The sequence below is a fragment of the Myripristis murdjan genome, chromosome 10 (genome assembly GCF_902150065.1).
Source record: "Myripristis murdjan chromosome 10, fMyrMur1.1, whole genome shotgun sequence".
Lineage (NCBI taxonomy): Eukaryota > Metazoa > Chordata > Actinopteri > Holocentriformes > Holocentridae > Myripristis > Myripristis murdjan.
The window spans coordinates 14,183,601-14,201,384 of NC_043989.1; the positions used below are offsets into that span (position 1 = coordinate 14,183,601).

The window sequence follows — 17,784 nt, forward strand, 5'->3', positions numbered from 1 at the left end:
CCTGACTCCAGCAAAAGTACACATTAGCCAAGGGAGCATCTAGGCTTGTTTTTTCTAGGCTTGTTTTTTCTCAACATTACCTGTAACTCCTATAGCAGCCGTCCGTTACGGTCAAATTGCGCTGTCTATTACGTGATGTGTACTTAGTCTGCTCTGATCTGCACATCAGAGGAGGATCCAGCTTTGAGTTTGAGATTATGCAAAGGTGTGTATATTTTTGGAGGAAGGAGTGTTCCCATTGCAAGTTGCCAAGCCGGTCGAGCAGACAAGTTTGTAATGTTACCAACGTCAGTCTGTCAACCAGACTTTTAGAATGAGTTTTCCACTCATCACACTGACGTAAAAGGTGCTCTTAACACACTTAATATTGATTTTACCACCTTGTTCACATACTCCCACATGACATGGCAATGGCAGGGCATGTCTTGACATAATATGTGGGAGGACACCGGTAAAAAACAAGATCAACGGATATATCGCCTATGGCACTGCTGCTCTGAAGTCGGAGCCTTGCATATGGTGCAAACCAGCACTTGAATACATATACAAGCATCGACACACAGTGGCAGAATCCACTGGGAATCCGCTGAATCCATGTTCTACAGAGCTATAATTAGGTTAGTTTTTGGAGAGGAGGTTAAGCAAACAGGGCCTGTGAGGTCATAGGCAGATGGAAGTGGGGATATGCCTGCACTTGCTGAGTGGGCACAGAGCTCCACATGACAGGAGAGAGAGAGAGGCCCTCCGGGCGCTCAGCAGGGGGAGAGGGAGGGGGGACCCCAGCCCAACACGGATGGCCTCACTGCCAGAACATTCAAACACAATCATGTGGGGTTTAGCTATACACCTTTCACCAAACACACGTTTTCACTCCCAAATCATTGCCAAAATTAGGCACGCAGTTTCTAGAAAAGCAAATCCGAGTGGTTATGTGGGGAAGGCAAGCTTTTATGGGTCAGTTACAATGCTGATCAAACCTAAACAGAGTCTGCATCATATTTTAAGTTGGAAGCCTGAAAAGTGATGCAGAACTCAAGTCAATTTATCAAATGAGTTGTGAAGGCTATCCTAGGGTTACATAACTTTCTGATGCCCCACACTTTGACAGATGACACACACACACTCACACAAAAACTCATTCTGTCCAGCCCACAGCAAACACCTCTGACACAGAGGAGCAGGAAGAGAAAAGCTGCTTAATTGCAAAAAAATGAGTTGGAGATTGTGATTAGGTGACGGGTGGCTGCTGGCGCACTGGAGTGACTTAAGACCCTGTCAGTGAATGCAGGGAGGTCTGGATAATCTTTCCCTCCACAAAGGTGCGTGGGGCTAATCCAGGCCGCTGTGCTGAGCCATGGATCAAATCCTACAGGGAGTGTGGGAAGGCCAGCGGGACCGCCAGTGTTTCGGCCCTCTTGGTGGCCAGGGCATATTCATCCCATGGTGCTTTGCGATAGCAGGCCCGTTTCTTTTTCAAAACACTGCTGTGGTATAAGGGGTGTCAGCCAAGTGTGCTCAGGGACCTGGATGAGCGTTCCTGACAAGTTTAAGTGAATGAATGCAAAACGTTTTCAGTTTCATTTAGTGAAACCGAAGATCCACCTCATAAAAGTTGCTTCAGTCAGCATGATGAATGCATAACGGCTGCCACGGTGCTCACAAATTCCACAACGTTCCACATGAGAACATCAGCACACCAAAAAGTTTCTGTCTGTGCTCATCAGAAATTACCAGTGCTGACCTGTGAGGATAGACCAAACAGGAACATATTTTGTCAATCTGTGAACTTTAAAAATGTATTTGATACAGACAGGAGTCATTTATAAGTGTTTTATTTTGTTTGTCAAATAAAATATCACCAATTATAATTTGGCACATCAAGATTGACACAATTTTAACTACATTTACAGATCTTTTAACACAAGTTTCAGAAAACATTACTCATATTTTATGGGGCACGATCATGCCTTTTACGAAACAGAATATCTGTATAACCAGTGTAGTGTGTAATTTTACACCACTATACAATGGGAAGCGATGTGGTCATCTTCCTTCCTTGTATCCATTTATTTATGAATATATTTGACTCTAAAAATTTAGATTTTAGTACCCTCAAATTGTTTAAATAAAATTCTCAAGTGTGATCGGTGAATTTATATTAACTGTGGCCCCTGTGCCGATGACAGCCTGTGGACACAAGTAAAATGTTGATGTGGCCTATCTTCAACTAAAATAAATACTTAATCAAGTTCAGAATGAAATGAATAAAGTTTACAGTGAATGGAGCTGGAAATATTAATGATTAGATTAGGCAAAACAAATACAGCTCCCTATTCAGCAATTACTTCAATGACAAATACATTCAAAAACCACACTGAAGAAAGCTGTGGGTGCTGCCAGTTATCTATAAACATTAAATTCCAAAACTGATGAAGGGCCTGTAAAATATATTTACCACAACTTTAATATTATATTAGTAAAAAAAACATGAATGAAATTCTGCAGGCCTAACCACAATTTGGTATGTTTAATTCAAAATCTTAAAAAGTGTTTTTAGTGGACGTCCAGGAGTGCAAATTATATTTTTGCTCACTATTCTGCACTCAATATCATTGTTAAAAGGAATAAGACAGACCCAATTATTTGTAGGGCCTGTCCCCCCTTAAAAATCTTACAATTCTAAATGTTATCAAATACTACATAATACGCTTGTTGGAAATTTAAGAACTATTGACAATAAATTTGGTTATAATATAGACCATTATCTATAATGTCGACTGTGATTTCCACAACATTTTTTGTTTTGATAATGTTGGGCCAGACAGCAGCAGACATTCATTCAGTGTGTTTAAGATCTCGCTCTTCACACTTCGTTTGACACATCACCCAACATAACCACTTTGCTTTTCAATTTTACGCTCAGTTCATTCATGTGAGGCATCTCCCACTTTACAGATTTTTAGCACTCAAGCTCTCTAAACGGTACCCAGACAAGTCAAATTTCTACGTGTCATATTACACACAAAGAAAGAGTCAAAAAAATCATGTTTCGTACAAATTTATTCAGCATTTAAGAATAGAGGATGGTCTTAAAATAAGTAGAAACGTCAGTTTAAATAAACCTTTTCGTTCAAGATATGAGTAAACGTGACACTGTCAAAACCATCACAGAACAGAAAATTTCACAAAACAAAATGGAACATTTTCACGTGACAAAACAAAGGGTTCACAAGCTAAAAAAAAAAAAAAAAAAAAAAAAAAAAAAGGCAGGGGGGGATGAACATCTTACTATAAATAAAACTTGCGCTTGCGACCCGCACAGTCTTAACATTTCAAATATCCTAGGTCATGAAGGGGAAAAAATAAGACTACAAAATTTGGACACAGCCGAGACAACTGACATTCTACAAATTAAGTGTAAACATTTATGAACCAACTCTCCATCCAGCTTTTCTGAAATACAACAGCCTCTTCATGAGGCCACATGCCTTTTCATAGAGAGAAAATATGGCATTATTTAAAATATAGAAGTCCAATTCTTCTACAGAAGTTGATTGCTTATACTTGTGATAAAAAGCCTCTTTGCAATGCAATTTACTCTGATGGGCTCAACGTTCAGTTTCGGTCCATGATATGTAGTCTTAAAATGCTTTTAAAATGGACAACTCAGGAAATATCGAGATAAAATTGTTTTTTAACAAAACTACCGAACGTCGTTTCTTTAGCAACCAAAATGTTCAAGTATCCGAAGTACTTTTGAGTTTGAAGTCTTTTATTTTCTGTTGCTCTCAGATATGGGTTAGGGGTAGCGTCCCATTGACGCCAGTCCCTGCGGTCTGATAGTGCGGATGGACGCTGTGTAACCGGCTGCTCTGCAGGGAGGAATGGTCTGCGCTGTCCCCGCCGGGCGGCAGGTACATGCTTATCATATCCCTCAGGTCCCCCAAACACGCCCTCTGAGAGTGGGACGTGATCGCCGGCGGCGGTGAGCTTGGCTCGGTCTTGCACACTGATGCCATGGAGCTGAGACCCATGGCGCTGGTGGTCTGCTGTGTGTAGGCTGGGGACATGCTGTACGTGGACGCTGCGTTCATGTAGGTCTGCGCTGAGGACATCATCGGGTACTGGAGCCCTGCCATCTCATATCGGTGCATCTGCTGGATCTGGGGGCTGTTCATGCTGTGATGCTGAGGGTAGGCCAACTGGTCCTGCATGAGGGAGTAAGCACTGTTTGTCCACCCGTTCATGTGAGCATAACTGTCCATTCGCTGCCCTACCGAGACGGCGTTGTTGACAGGATTGGCACCTGGCGCCAACAGTCCCCCGGGCAAAGAATACTTGTCTTTCTTGAGCAAGGTCTTGGTCTTCCTGCGGGGACGGTATTTATAATCCGGATGCTCCTTCATGTGCATAGCGCGTAGACGCTTAGCCTCGTCGATGAATGGCCTCTTTTCAGCGTCAGTCAGAAGTTTCCAGTCAGCCCCAAGCCGCTTGCTGATTTCCGAGTTGTGCATTTTGGGATTTTCTTGTGCCATCTTCCTCCGCTGTCCCCGGGACCAGACCATGAAGGCATTCATCGGCCGCTTCACTCGGTCCTGGTCGCTGGCACTGTTGTTCTTTGCGCCCGGCGCTGAGCCCGAGTTGGACTGCGGGAGCGGGGTCTTGATCTCGGTTTCCATCATGTTATACATTCAGGCGACTTTTAGTGTTCACTCACGGGCACGTAAAAAAAAAAAGTTCACAACCAAAACACCGCCAAAAAGTCAAAGAGGTAGAGATACTGACCAGTCTCATAAGCAGGTGAAAAAAGTTCTGCCCAAAGAGGCAAAAGAGTGTGCAGGTGCTTCTGCTTTCTCTCCGCTGAGCGCTGTTCTGTCCCCCACGGCTCTGAAACAGAAGTCTGCAAACTTGTTCGCCAAGCTCATCTGTTAATAGTGGCCGGACCATGTGATTTTGGATTGACAGCATGACAATGAGGAGCTTCCGACCAATCACGACGCAGCTCCCACATCCACCGTCTAACCAATTGAGCCGGGCAGCGCTGTGTTTTGGTTAGAGTTGTAGGAGGAAAAGAGAGGTAAAAGTTTTAAAGCACAGCTCTGCAACCTAAACGCATGGAAATAAAGCATGATAGATTTACAGCCTGTAGTCTGAGAACGGACCACATGCAGCCTATGGAGCTTCATTTAAACTAGTGAACGAAAACTGCGGCACAGAAATCATTTTCGCGAGTAACCCGTGGCAACAGTAAGCCGTGCTATCGCATTAAATTATTTTTAAAGGGAACAAATAAAGACAAATCTCTCACAAGGGCGTGTTTTGTTACATGCAACTCAGAGGGTAATCCTGCAAAAGAGAGATCAAACATGCATAAATCACGGACAAAACGAAAAAGTCAATTACATATAAACTGAGTAAAATAATTGAGCCAATAGAAAAAATAGTTGTAGCAGCGCGTGCCACAGACTTAAATTCTTAATTGATGTGTGTCAATAACTTAATTTCAGAGGCGGGTCTTAACAGAGGGAAAAAGTCTAATAGCCTATTAAACGAAAATCTGCGACCAAAAAGTGGACTATATCGGAATAGCCTAAATGCCACGGATAAATCATATCCTGTATTATCTGCGCATCATCTTTCCGTCACTGTAGTTTTTCAATCACGTTAATTTAACAAAACATTTGGAAAAATAAATGGAGTCTCCCTGCAGCAAGAATCCGTCTAAACCCTGGAGCAGAGTTTAACGTCACTTAATCGGACAATAATAGGCTATACATTTTACACTTTTTAAATTTTATTTAAGATTGTCTCACCAATTTTCAACGAATTTATATCCTCCGCAGAACTTTGTCTCCTGAGTTTTGTTCTGTCTTAGCGTTGTAGGTTGCACTGCTAAAAAAGTCCAGCTCAAGTAATTTAGTCTCCATTTGTCTTCAAATAATTTTATTTTAGAAAGTGGAAAAAGTGTCAACTGGATGAGGTAATTCCGATTCTGTCTAATGCAAGTTCACTTGTTTTAGGAAGTTTCCTAAGGTGTCAATATCTTGAAATGAGAAAAGATAAGGCCGGTCACTGCATGCGCCAGTGTCAATAAAATGCCAAATTAGTCAACACTAACCGCGGATAAAGTTGTTTTGTGCAGGAAACGAGTGATGCTCTCTCACGTTGTTGGCATATGTCATGTGTGTGAATTTTAATGTTCAACTCTGGATTAAATGACCCCTTAAGTCATATGGATATTTTTTGCAGTGCAGAGTAACACTGCAAAAATTTAATACATCAACGACCTCTTGTGGAGGGGACGGGCTATCTCCGATCAAGTCCCAGAAAAAAGTTTGTTTTGAGCCACTGGCAAACAAACAGGCCGCTCATATCAGTGGCAGCTCAACGCTAAAATCGATGGCTACTGGCCGCTAAATTGTTTTCGCTCTGCATTGCTAATGGTTATTAAAATGCTGACCGTGAATCGGCCCTGATTTCCATGTGTCTCTTTACAAATGAGCCGACACGCTGCTTTGCAGTGAAACCAATTGCTCAACAGGGCAAACTTCACACCTGCTAATGATTACATGGGCATCGCCCATCGAAAACGTCGATAAACACTTTCACAAGCATTCAGTATGGAAAGTAGCTCCAGGGCTGTGGCACCGTGTGCATTTGAGAGGATTTTCACCTCGCCCAGCTTTACAACGTCAAAATTTGCTGTACCTCACAGTCAGAAGTGCTTTCATCATGAGGGATCAAAATTTTCAATGGCTTAGACGTGCATACATCAATTATTATTATAATTTATGTCGTTTATTGGGAGGAACCAAGAGTCGCACAGGAAAGCAAGAAATCTATTTGGAAATCGTATCTAATTAATAAAATCAGATCACATTGGAGCAGGATCAGTGTTCCCTCTGAGCTGACTGTCTGTTGAGCTACTTTTACTCATTTATCACATGCACTAGTCAAACAATACTTGCCAGAAATTAGTCATTGCTCCGTTTTGTTCCCCATCGTAGTCAACGAGTTGGGAAGTTTTGCTTTGAAAATAAAGATGTAAAGTCCACCGGGTGGCCTAATTAAAATGTAATAGTCTGAAAACAAATGTGGCAATGCAAATTGTCGAATTCTATTATCCTAAACCTAATTACCTTCTCAAGTAGTCTTATGGCCAAAGTAACAAAAAAGGCATGAATAAAAAGCCGCAAATAATAATAATAATAATAAACAGCAGACCCAATAATGTTTATTATTATGTATAAGACTTTTAGCCGTTGTGAAGGCACATATGACAAATAAATGAATTAAGCCATCATTTTTGCTCATATCTTAAAGAGATGAAAATATTGGTCTCGCCTGCTCTCACAGTCGTATAGTTCTTGTTAATCAACTGAAAAGAGACTTCACTTCATGAATTTAATTTTCATGTTCAATGGGGCGTTATAAACAGCAAGGGCCACAAAACTAACGTCCAATTAGTAGTTATCTAATTGTCAGAGACCAGTTATTTGTTTATCTGGGCAGATCTAAAAACTGATCCGCTTGTAATCTTCTTATGGAAATTGACCAGTAACGGGAAAAGGAAAAAAAGGAGTAACCCGGGCTTCGGTAATGAGGGCCTCTGTGCAGCTAATTTCCTAATTAAGGAGCGGAGGACCACCAGCAAAGCCTGTATGCCTCAGCCTCAGCGAGCTTCATAGCCCAAGGGGCTCTCAGGGCGCGCGGCTGCAGAATCACACTGTTGAATGTGGGATATAGACGGTGATGTCCTGAAGGGTGACACAACCCGGATCCAACCAGGTCCTCTTTAGTGTTTTAAGTCCCTTCTCTCCGGAAAAAAAAAAATGAATGGGCTGCTTGACATATGTTGTATGTGCGAATCAAAACACAGTGTTCTCAGACTATCGAATTACACAACAAAAATCAACTGTGATTTAATCTGGTTTACTTTAAATATATTTTAAAAGGCAGAACTGTGAAAAAAGGAAACAAAATCCAATTAGTTAAAAACAAGGGCTTTGTTTTGCCTAAATAAGACATTGGTGGAAGTTAATATTCAGAAGTAAATATGATTACATATCAAAAAGGAAAAGAAAAGAAAAAAGAAAGAAAGAAAGAAAGAAAGAAAGAAAAGAAAAGAAAAGAAAAGAAAAGAAAAGAAAAGAAAAGAAAAAAAGTACACAAATAACTAACTGAACCGCTCTGGGTGCAGAACAGGCCTGGTGGTAACCTATAGCCTCTAACACGGGCCTGGGCTGTTAACCTAAATGAAAAGTGGCAGCAATATTTTCCAAAAGCTTTGGGGAAATAAAATCTATTCAACGTGACTAACTGACACAAAACTGCATTAATCCCACCTTTGAAAGCAATTCAGTTAATCTGCACAATGTCACGGCTCTGTGAATAGAGCTTTGGTCAGAGAATTTGAATTCATGACGGACAATGTGTTAACGTCGGGCTGCAAGACGCACAGATCCGGGAATACTTTAATATTATCGAAAATATCCCTTTAAAGAGAGCTGTATTACAACACATGGACGCATACGCAAATGTCTGCATTTTTTCTGTTCACAATATCTCATTGATGACTAATTTTAGAATTCATGACATTACTGCTTCTATATCTGTGTGCACGTTTAGCCTACAGGTCTGCTGTTACAGGACAGCAATAAACTTTGGCAAGGGAAGTGGCATCTCAAACCAACTCGGAAACATCACTTTAGATGTCCATTTAAACCCCACGACCTCTAGAATCAATAACTTTTTTTTGTTTCAGCTCAGTGACTGCGGACAAGGCCTTTGAGAAACAGTAATTAACAAAGAATGGGTTTTCAATTACAGCCACAATAGAGACTGTCTCATTAAGATTTGCATGATTTTTGGACCAGGAATGCAAATGAAGATGCAATTTACGCACGGTCTGCTGTTCCTATTGTGTTGGCGTGAATGGTTGCGTCCTCCCCCCAGTTCAACACAGGTAAAATAATATTCACGGGTCATTTAAAGGAAGAGAAGTAGTGCTATTACCACCTCTGTATTTCACCAAGTAGTATTCTTGATGTTAATTTGACTTATTTGAACTATAAGCGTTGTCGTTGACACAAATATTTAACAAAAAATAGGTTAATGTGTTTAATGTCTGTGTGTAATGCAGAGTCATTACTGCTTGAGCAATCGTTTTACTCTATCAGCAACCAGAGATGACATTTCAGGCCCACTGCTTGCAGTGATAACATGTTATTATGCACTTCTATGATATTTTTATTTTACAAATGTAATATTCAAAAACAGCTCATTGAAACATTCCTTCTGTTCTCAAGGCATGCTATAAAATTAACCAAGGCTTCCTGTGTGAAGATTAAGTCATTGGATGGTGCTTTTGAAAATTTAGCACATCCATATTTATAACATAATGTGGTTTATGGCAACAGGTGCCATGAATGACACACAATTCAGATTATATACAAAAAAGCAAAATAGCATTAATAGGCAACTGGTTTCTCATCAGTGCCAACTGTCAAAAGTTGACCAAAAATATGCAAGTTTTTGGTTACTTTGAAACCATAATGAAGTAATAGCCCATATTGTTAATTTCCAAGTAGTTTTTTATATATATATATATATCCACATAGCATAAATAACTGTATAAACAGATCATAAACACTGGTTACTCTTTAATGTTGCATAAAGTTGAGAAAGCGCTGTCGCATGGAAAAACTATTATGTCTCATGAACTATGGCAAACTCTTGGGATGCAAGTACCAAATTAATGTAACGAGTTAACTGAGTTACAGATACAGTTAAATGTAACTGAGACAGGCTTGAGAAAACTTTCTCAGGTTATGATCATATTGAAAAAACAAAAAAACATATGACAAAAATTAAAGGAATTGGAAAAAAATAAAGGCAACTTATTCTAAATGAAGAAGCTCCAAAAACCATGAAAGATGTAAACTGTTAAGATGACATGTTGAATCAGTGGTTTTGTTCACTGACTCTTAACATAAAGAAGAATAGGCACAAAACGGTGTTGACTTTGCATAATACTACATATGTGCTTCAGAGAACAGGATAAATGCAGACATTGATGCCCAAGAGGAATGTGATTTTCTGAAGTACCTCTCTGTTAGAACTTACTTTTCTGAGATTGGTTTTTAATCAACTGGTATGTGGCCTTAGCCTCATCTGTCCTCACTGTGAGAGAGAGTGGCAGTGGACGTAGCAGACAGATTATCCAACTCACCAAGTGTTGGGATGCAACGCTGAAGACCATGGTTTCTGATGGGGGCCCATCCAAAGCTCTGCAAGCTTCTCAGTTCAGTTGTTCAGTGCAGCAACTGTCACTCAAACCTTCAAAAGAAAGAAAAAACACACACTCAGAGGACAGACACTTAATTTTCCAGGAAAGCTTTAGTGGAGTGTCACATGTCTGTTAGGAGGACTTGGGGCTAATGGAGAATGTTGTAGTCTTGTCTCTGCTGTTGCAGAGTTATTTCTGTTTTCATTGTGGCGAGGGGATGCAGCCCAGGAGTGATATGTCTGCACTCAGCGGCCACCTTGTAACCATCTCACTTTGAGCTCTGCTTGTAAAACAACATGCAAAAAGCTGTTTGCCTCCTGTGGCTGTCTGTGAGGAATGCTTCAAACATCAGCCCATCACCACCCCCCAGCCCCCAGCAGGCCAAGCATGTCCTCGCTCATTATGCTCCTCTGTGAGCAGGGCCAGGCCAAGGCTGCTGACACAGACCCTGGTGTAATCTCTTTAACCCACCACTGTCATGAGCAGACAAGGCGTGACCACCCAACACTCCCTGCTCCATCTCACTTAGCCGAGGGAATAGTTTGCGCTTCACCACCTAACCCTCTCTGGTTATCACATGGTTATCACTTATGGAGGCGTACTGGAAACACATTTTCTCAAGTATGCTTAACACATAAACTGCATGCACAATTGCTCAGTTGTGTACGCGTGCGCGCACACACACACACACACACACACACACACACACACACACACACACACACACCTACACACAGGATTAATAACTGTTACAAGACCACTCAACATAATCAGTGCAGTTAAAAATTCATATACTCACTGACCCTTGGCGGTCTCATAATTGACACATGCATTTTGCACTGTGGTTATTGAGTAATGAAGCTAAAAGCTAATGAAAATTACATCACAGTAAAGGACATCAGTGGAAGCATTTTTAAATGAATATACAATGATTATTAGCTCCTTGAAGTCATTTCTTAGACGATTACTCTTTACGTTTACTTGGCAGATTATAGGAGAAACATTCATATTAACACATTTGGTATATGACCCGTTAAATGAAAAATAAAATACTAAATTACTCTGAATTATAAGCTCGTATTCACTGAAAGCTAATTTCAATTCAGTTTTAATTAGGCAGAAAATTTCGATAAATATGGTTCTGCTTCTGAGCCACTGGGTTAGGCTGGATTAAGCCACCCAGTGTTTCAGAACGATGGTGTAACATGATCACTGGTGTGTTTGCTCAAGAACAAAGTCTGCTGCCTAAACTTCCTCAGCTAAAGATCTCCTCACACTCAAAACCTCTAATCTGTGCCATCTTTAATTTACCTAAACACACACAACACCTCATATGCTGCTCTCAAGGGTTTATGCCTGATATATTTTTCCATAAGAGCATTATGATATGCAATATGTATAATACCAAACGCTGCATATGTTCAACCAAATTAAATCCACAGTAAATTAGGCCTACAGAAGATTACTGCTCCATCATTACAGTTATGATAGTCTGTCAGCAAGCAAAAGCCTGCTGTTTGGAAACTGTCGCCTGTAAATGACATTATCAACCACCTCTATATGATGATCATTTTAAATACTGTTATTGCCTGCCTGGCTAATTACAGCACTCATTATTTTCCATGTATCTTTTGAATCATTGCCATGTTCTACAGTTTTCCAAAAACAATGGAAACTTTCTCCGTTTTTTGTTTGTAAGAAAGTGCTGAATCGCCACTTTTTGCTTTGCGCCTTGCCCCAGCAAGCAGCACTCTTTTGTTTTAGCCATAATTGAGATCCCACTAATCTAGCCCCTTTTAAAAAATGAAGCAGTCTCTTTGTCAAGCCTTCATTAGGTTAAGATAATATTGTGAGAATGCGCAATTAATTTGCAGTGTAACTTTAATTAATTAAATACACCCAATTTTGTAATATGATTAATGCCACCAAGTTGTTATCTGTATTCTCCTCCAAAATGAATATGTAATAGAAATACGTTGTGCATTAATTGCAGAAATTGGGGCTTTTAGGAACCCAAAACTGGGTTAAGTAATTACAAAAGATAATTTATTAAACCTTAAATAAAGAAACAAACAAGTATAAATTGATATATTAATCATGTGTACCATTATGCGTAATCTAGCTGTGATTTGGGAGAAAATGACAAATCTTTGTTGCGTGCCAAGCACTTGATAAAGGAGATAGTGGTCATAAATTTAGTCCCAGTCAAGGTCTCATTAAAAGAGGCATAATTTAATTAAGAGTTAGCCATCGCCCTCTAAATATATTAATTACCTTGAGCATGACGAGATGAGTGTGGCGATTACTGCTTATTTCATTACAGTCAGTGTTCTGGGAGCAGAGCAAACTGAGGTGGGAAGCTGGCTGTGTTGACAAGATAATGGATAGGCTGGCCTGAGATGAGTTTGGTCACCTTGCCTTGGGTTAAAGGGCTGAGCTCACTCAGAGAGGTGAGACAGAGGACAGCGCAGGTCCTCCAAGGAAGGCACGATGTCAGCTCTGTTTACTGGGAACACACTGAGTAATAATCTGTGTCCAAGAATGCACACAGAGTTTTGGGACAATTATTGCCTTCAGGTAATTATCTGGAGAAAAAAAGTGCAAGATAATTAATTAATCTAAAGGAAATGAAATTCTAGTGCCATTAGTACTGAAGATGTGACATGTGATGTGAAATTATACTTAATTTATGAAAGCATACAAAAAAAAGTGAAAAATTTGAGGTGACATTTTCATTTAGGATCATCTCTAAAGATTCAGTTATGATTTTAAATGTTTCATTACATAAATATTTCAGAAAATCAGTGACAAAACAAAATGATTTCAATCAATATTTTGGAACCCTAACGGCAAAAACTTAATTTTCTAACCACAGCTAACCTGGACTCATGAAAACTTTTAGTTTTTTTTACTTCCAAATGACTAAAATTTTATATATAAGGACCCAGAAACTGTAATCATATCCTCAGAAAATGACTCACAATGTCCACAGAATCAGCCCTGAATTGCTGAACTTGGTGAACCAGCTCCATAAACTGTTGTTTTATATTATTCTCTTGTGTCTACTGTTTGGGAAGGAAGTGGATGTACATGTGCACAAATTTAAAAAAAAAAAAAAAAGAAGAAGAAGTTAATGTTTATTTTTCTTAAGGCATTAACATAACTGCTAAGGTAAGCACTATGCAGCCTCTAGTATAAGTTGATCCTCACGGTCTAATCAGTGGTGACTAATACTGGTATATGGTAGATGGGAGGATGCACAATGCTTTTCACAGCTAAATAGATAGGACTGTCTTTGGGTACCACCTACACACTCACACACACACTTACACACACACACACACACACACACACACACACGCACACGCACACGCACACACCCACACACACGCACACACACCCACACACACACACACACACACACACCCACACACACACCAGAAGCAAGAAGAGTGCAGAGGGGACAGCTCATTGCCCCATAGACTGATGTGTCAATGAAACATACAAGATGTTGCCGCTGCATTGGAGCGATTTCTCCCAGCCTCGCTCCTCTCCTCCCTGACAGCAGGACAAAGAGCCTAAGCTACTACTATCTGGAAGCAAGCTCTCATTCTTGCTTTCATCTTTCTCTTTCAATCCCGCTCTCGCTCACTTACACAAACATAGATGTATGTGCTTGTGCAAACACACGGTGCTCAGCATAAACCCACTGATGCATCCAGTGTACATATAGAACAGGGAAAATGTTTTATTCTACACTGTTAATGAGTGGAGACTGGATGCTTTGTGCAAATAAAACAAACGTAGGTTAACATGTTCTGATTTACAGAGCCCATGTCACTATTTGCTCTGAGTGCTACGTTTTATGTTTGTTTATATGTACATGTGCTTTGAATGTGAAAGGACAGCAGACCTGTAATTGTTCTATTACGCAGGAATAGAATGACATCTACACAAGTGCCAGGAGGTGTCTGTAGAAATAAGATAATTTAACCAAAAATAAAACGAAACAATGCATTAACAAATACATATGGAACAGATTAAACAGATTGGGAAATTTAGAAGTGACATTCCCATTTCAAAGAATATTTACATTGTGCTGAAGTGGACAAAATGAGTATGCAGAACTCACAGAGCACAAAGCTTCTAGCACCATCTCCCTGAAGAACCCCCTCCTCCTCCTCTCTCTCTCTACTTCTAACCTCCTCCTGCTCTGGCCAGAAAATTGAGGACACTCACCCAGCTCTGACTGGCCCCGAGGCTGCTGCTTCCCGATCCCTCTGACAGTCACACAAACACACCTTCAGCTGCTGGCTGTCACCTGGCCCACGAGAAGGACCATGAGGAGGTGTAGGCGAATGGACTAGAACAAAGCAATGACATCCACAGCCCAGAGCCTAGCCCAGACTCCAGCTACGGCCATTCAGACAGGAGTACCACCACCATGGCAGCTCCCAGTGCTGCAGAGAAATATAAAGAGAGAGAGAGAGAGTCGGGCAGGCGCTGGTGTGGTAGTGCACACTGCAGCTGAGCTCTCCCTGCTCTGGGACCCATCTCATTCAGCCAAGATTGCTTCATACAAAAGTTGACAATGCACCAGTGAAAGCCATTGTTGATATTCAACATTTTTTAAATAGCTGAGCAGAATAGACAACATGGCAGGCCGCAAAACTTGGCAAGGGAAACTGACCTGGAGCTTCCCGTTTGAAAGGGTTGCCATGCCGGGCGAGAGGAGAGAGGGCCGTTGTGTAAAAGGGAGAGCTGGTGTGAAAGAACTCAAAAAACAAAACATCTCCCATCCCGGGAGAGCAGAATACAATGCCTTCTGTGTGGCAGGAAGAGGACAATCACCTTGCACGGTCACAAGCATATCTGCATTACCAAGAAAAACAGAACAATGAAATTAATGCAATCAGATCCATTTTAAAACAGGATATTGCATTTCTGACTTCTGAACCGCACTCCTACCCATGGCAGCCACTCCAAACCCACGAAAGAAAAACCACATCAAATTTATGTAATAGACAAAATCCTGCAGCATGCACACAAGCACAACAAGCAGGTATTTAAATTCCATTTTGCCACCACAACCTATTATAAACACTGAAGTAGCATTGGCGTCACCCTGCACAAGCTTGGCTAATGTCCACAGGAATGTCTCACGGAGAGCCATCTATTTCTCTGATGTTGCACAGATGACGCCGATACTGCCTGACGCGACCTGACAGTTAATGGTGTTCTGTTTCTGTCATTGTCATGGTGACAACTGTGCAGATTGATATGGATATTTAAGAAGCCTTTAACCCTCCATCTGTCAGACCATAAGAGTGCCGCTCGTGCCCTGGAAGCTATCAAAAACTGTAATGTAAAGAATATGTGTGTGTGTGTGTGTGTGTGTATGTGCCTGTGTGCATGTGTGGTGTACCTGATAGCCCCAAGGCAGGTCCCAGCATTGTGTTACGTGCATCCTCGTGTCTTTTGGTGGGAGCGTGGTGGGAGGGGAGGCTTGGGGCCTCAGTGATGAATGTAGATTGTAAAAACACTGAAGGAAACACCACCACTACCTGGGCCCCTTTCCAGCAGACCCAACAAGCTTGCTATCCTTCATCTACCAAGACATTATCTTAACGTGCCTAACTATTGCAGTTTTTTTGCTGACTAAGCTGGTGACCAGTGCACTTCCAGTGTTGCAATATACCAACCAATGCTAATATATAGTAGAGGACATGTGTAACCAAATATGTGCCTGCTTATGTATCACCTGGTCATGGAATATGAGAGGGAACATTGAGTTTTGTTCTGTCAGTGTCTTCCCTTGTTCAAAGGACTCTCTCTCTCTCTCTCTCTCTCTCTCTCTCTCTCTCTCTCTCTCTCTCTCTGTGTGTGTGTGTGTGTGTGTGTTTGTGTGTGTATGTGTGTGTGTGAGAGAGAGAGAGAGGGAGAGAGAGAGAGAGAGAGAGAGAGAGAGAGAGAGAGAGAGAGAGGGAGAGAGGGGGGCTTTTTGAGCCAAGGGAAACAGGACCGGTCTGGTCCATTGACATGGGCCAGCTGAGTTTGAGATGTATAATTACATTGATCAGGGAGAAATTACAGCTTTGAGAGAGAGGGCCAGGCCCACATAATCTCATAGGTGTGTCAGAACTCAGCTGGGAGGCAGAGAGAGAGAGAGAGAGAGAGAGAGAGAGAGAGAAAGAGAGAGAGAGAGAGGAAGAAAGAGGCAGTGAACCTGTGGTGTCTTTACTGGAAATCCACATCAGTGCCACCCATCACACACTATTAGCTGCCATCAAAGCACTAATTTTACTCTAGCATTACACCCCCTCCCTGCGGTCCCCTCCCTCCCCTGCTGGTCTGGATGGCGCAGCCTGGTGGGAAAACGACATTCAATCCGCCGTCCGCCCCATTCAGGCCAAATTGGCAAATGACAGCTCTCCGCCTCTCAGATTTCGGGAAGTGAAAGGTACCACCGCCACCATCCGTGTGAGCTCCAAAAGCAGTAAGCCGCTGGAGGGGGAACAGAGGGGAAGGCGAGGACCAGTGGGGCCAAGGAGTGGACCAAGGTGGGTTAACAATCTCCCTTGTCGTGCTTGGTTGTGACGGTGCTGGACAGGTACACAGAGAAAAGAGAGAAGAATGCCTACTCAGCAGATCAAAAGAACTTCCTTCCCTGCAATCAATGGGAAGAGTTGACCTCAACCTCCTAATCACACACTCACCAAATCTAGCTGAGCTGTGCACACAGATGATCATACAGTGTTTGCCCTTATGGAGGTCAACAGCAGCAAGAGGGCGGCACACAGAGTTAAATCTCACAAAGGTAAGAATAGAGACTTGGGAACACGGGCAAACAGTGTTCCTTATGACTATCTTTCAAGGATATCTTTCAGGAAGAAAATGGATTTCCCAGTTTTAAAAAACATGTCTTATCCCTCAGCTCAACAGATATAAACCATAAAAACAACAACCCATTCCTTCTTAGGTCCGGTAAATATTTAAGCCACATACAAAGTGAATGTCCATATCAGGGCATAAGAAAGGAAACATAAAACAAATCTGGCAAGCATATGGAAGCGGCACTCTTTGCAGCCACACAACCGCACATGCACAAACAAAAGGTCTCTCCTCAGTGTTTTGCAATTACACATGGGGAGAAGACACAGAACATATTGTGTTGGACACTAACTGGCCGGCTGACTGAATGGTACTCTTACTGCTAATTAAGTGCTAATGGCAGTTCCCCCTGCAGTGAATACTAATTAATGCTCCATTCTTCTGTGGGCTGAGCGTGTACTCCACCACGGCCTAATGAGCAGAGGCAGGTACGTCTTCTCCCAGGCTGGGTTACAGTAATAAGCACAAGGCAGTGAGGTCTGAGTAAGAGGGCCATACCAGGGGGCTGTTTCCTCTTCCCTAATCTTAACAGACCCCCTCAGAACCCTCACAATGAACAGCAGAGGTAATGAAAGGATTTGTCCTGGAAACTCAGAAAGAAGGCC

At 41.6% G+C, this 17,784-nt stretch overlaps 1 protein-coding gene across 1 annotated transcript; it reads right to left on the reverse strand.

Moving 5' to 3' along the window:
- Positions 1-3,042: 3,042 nt before the first annotated feature.
- Positions 3,043-6,055, reverse strand: sox3 (SRY-box transcription factor 3). Its single transcript, XM_030062275.1, has 2 exons — positions 5,814-6,055; positions 3,043-5,041 (listed from the first exon to the last, which is right to left on the reverse strand). The coding sequence occupies exon 2, from the start codon at positions 4,689-4,691 to the stop codon at positions 3,789-3,791; it is 903 nt and encodes a 300-aa protein (XP_029918135.1). The 5' UTR covers positions 4,692-5,041; positions 5,814-6,055; the 3' UTR covers positions 3,043-3,788.
- Between the last annotated feature and the right edge of the window lie 11,729 nt (positions 6,056-17,784).

Bases quoted from the DNA above. Each gene is read 5' to 3' on its own strand.
- sox3 (XM_030062275.1), bottom strand. From the start codon at position 4,691: ATGTATAACATGATGGAAACCGAGATCAAGACCCCGCTCCCGCAGTCC.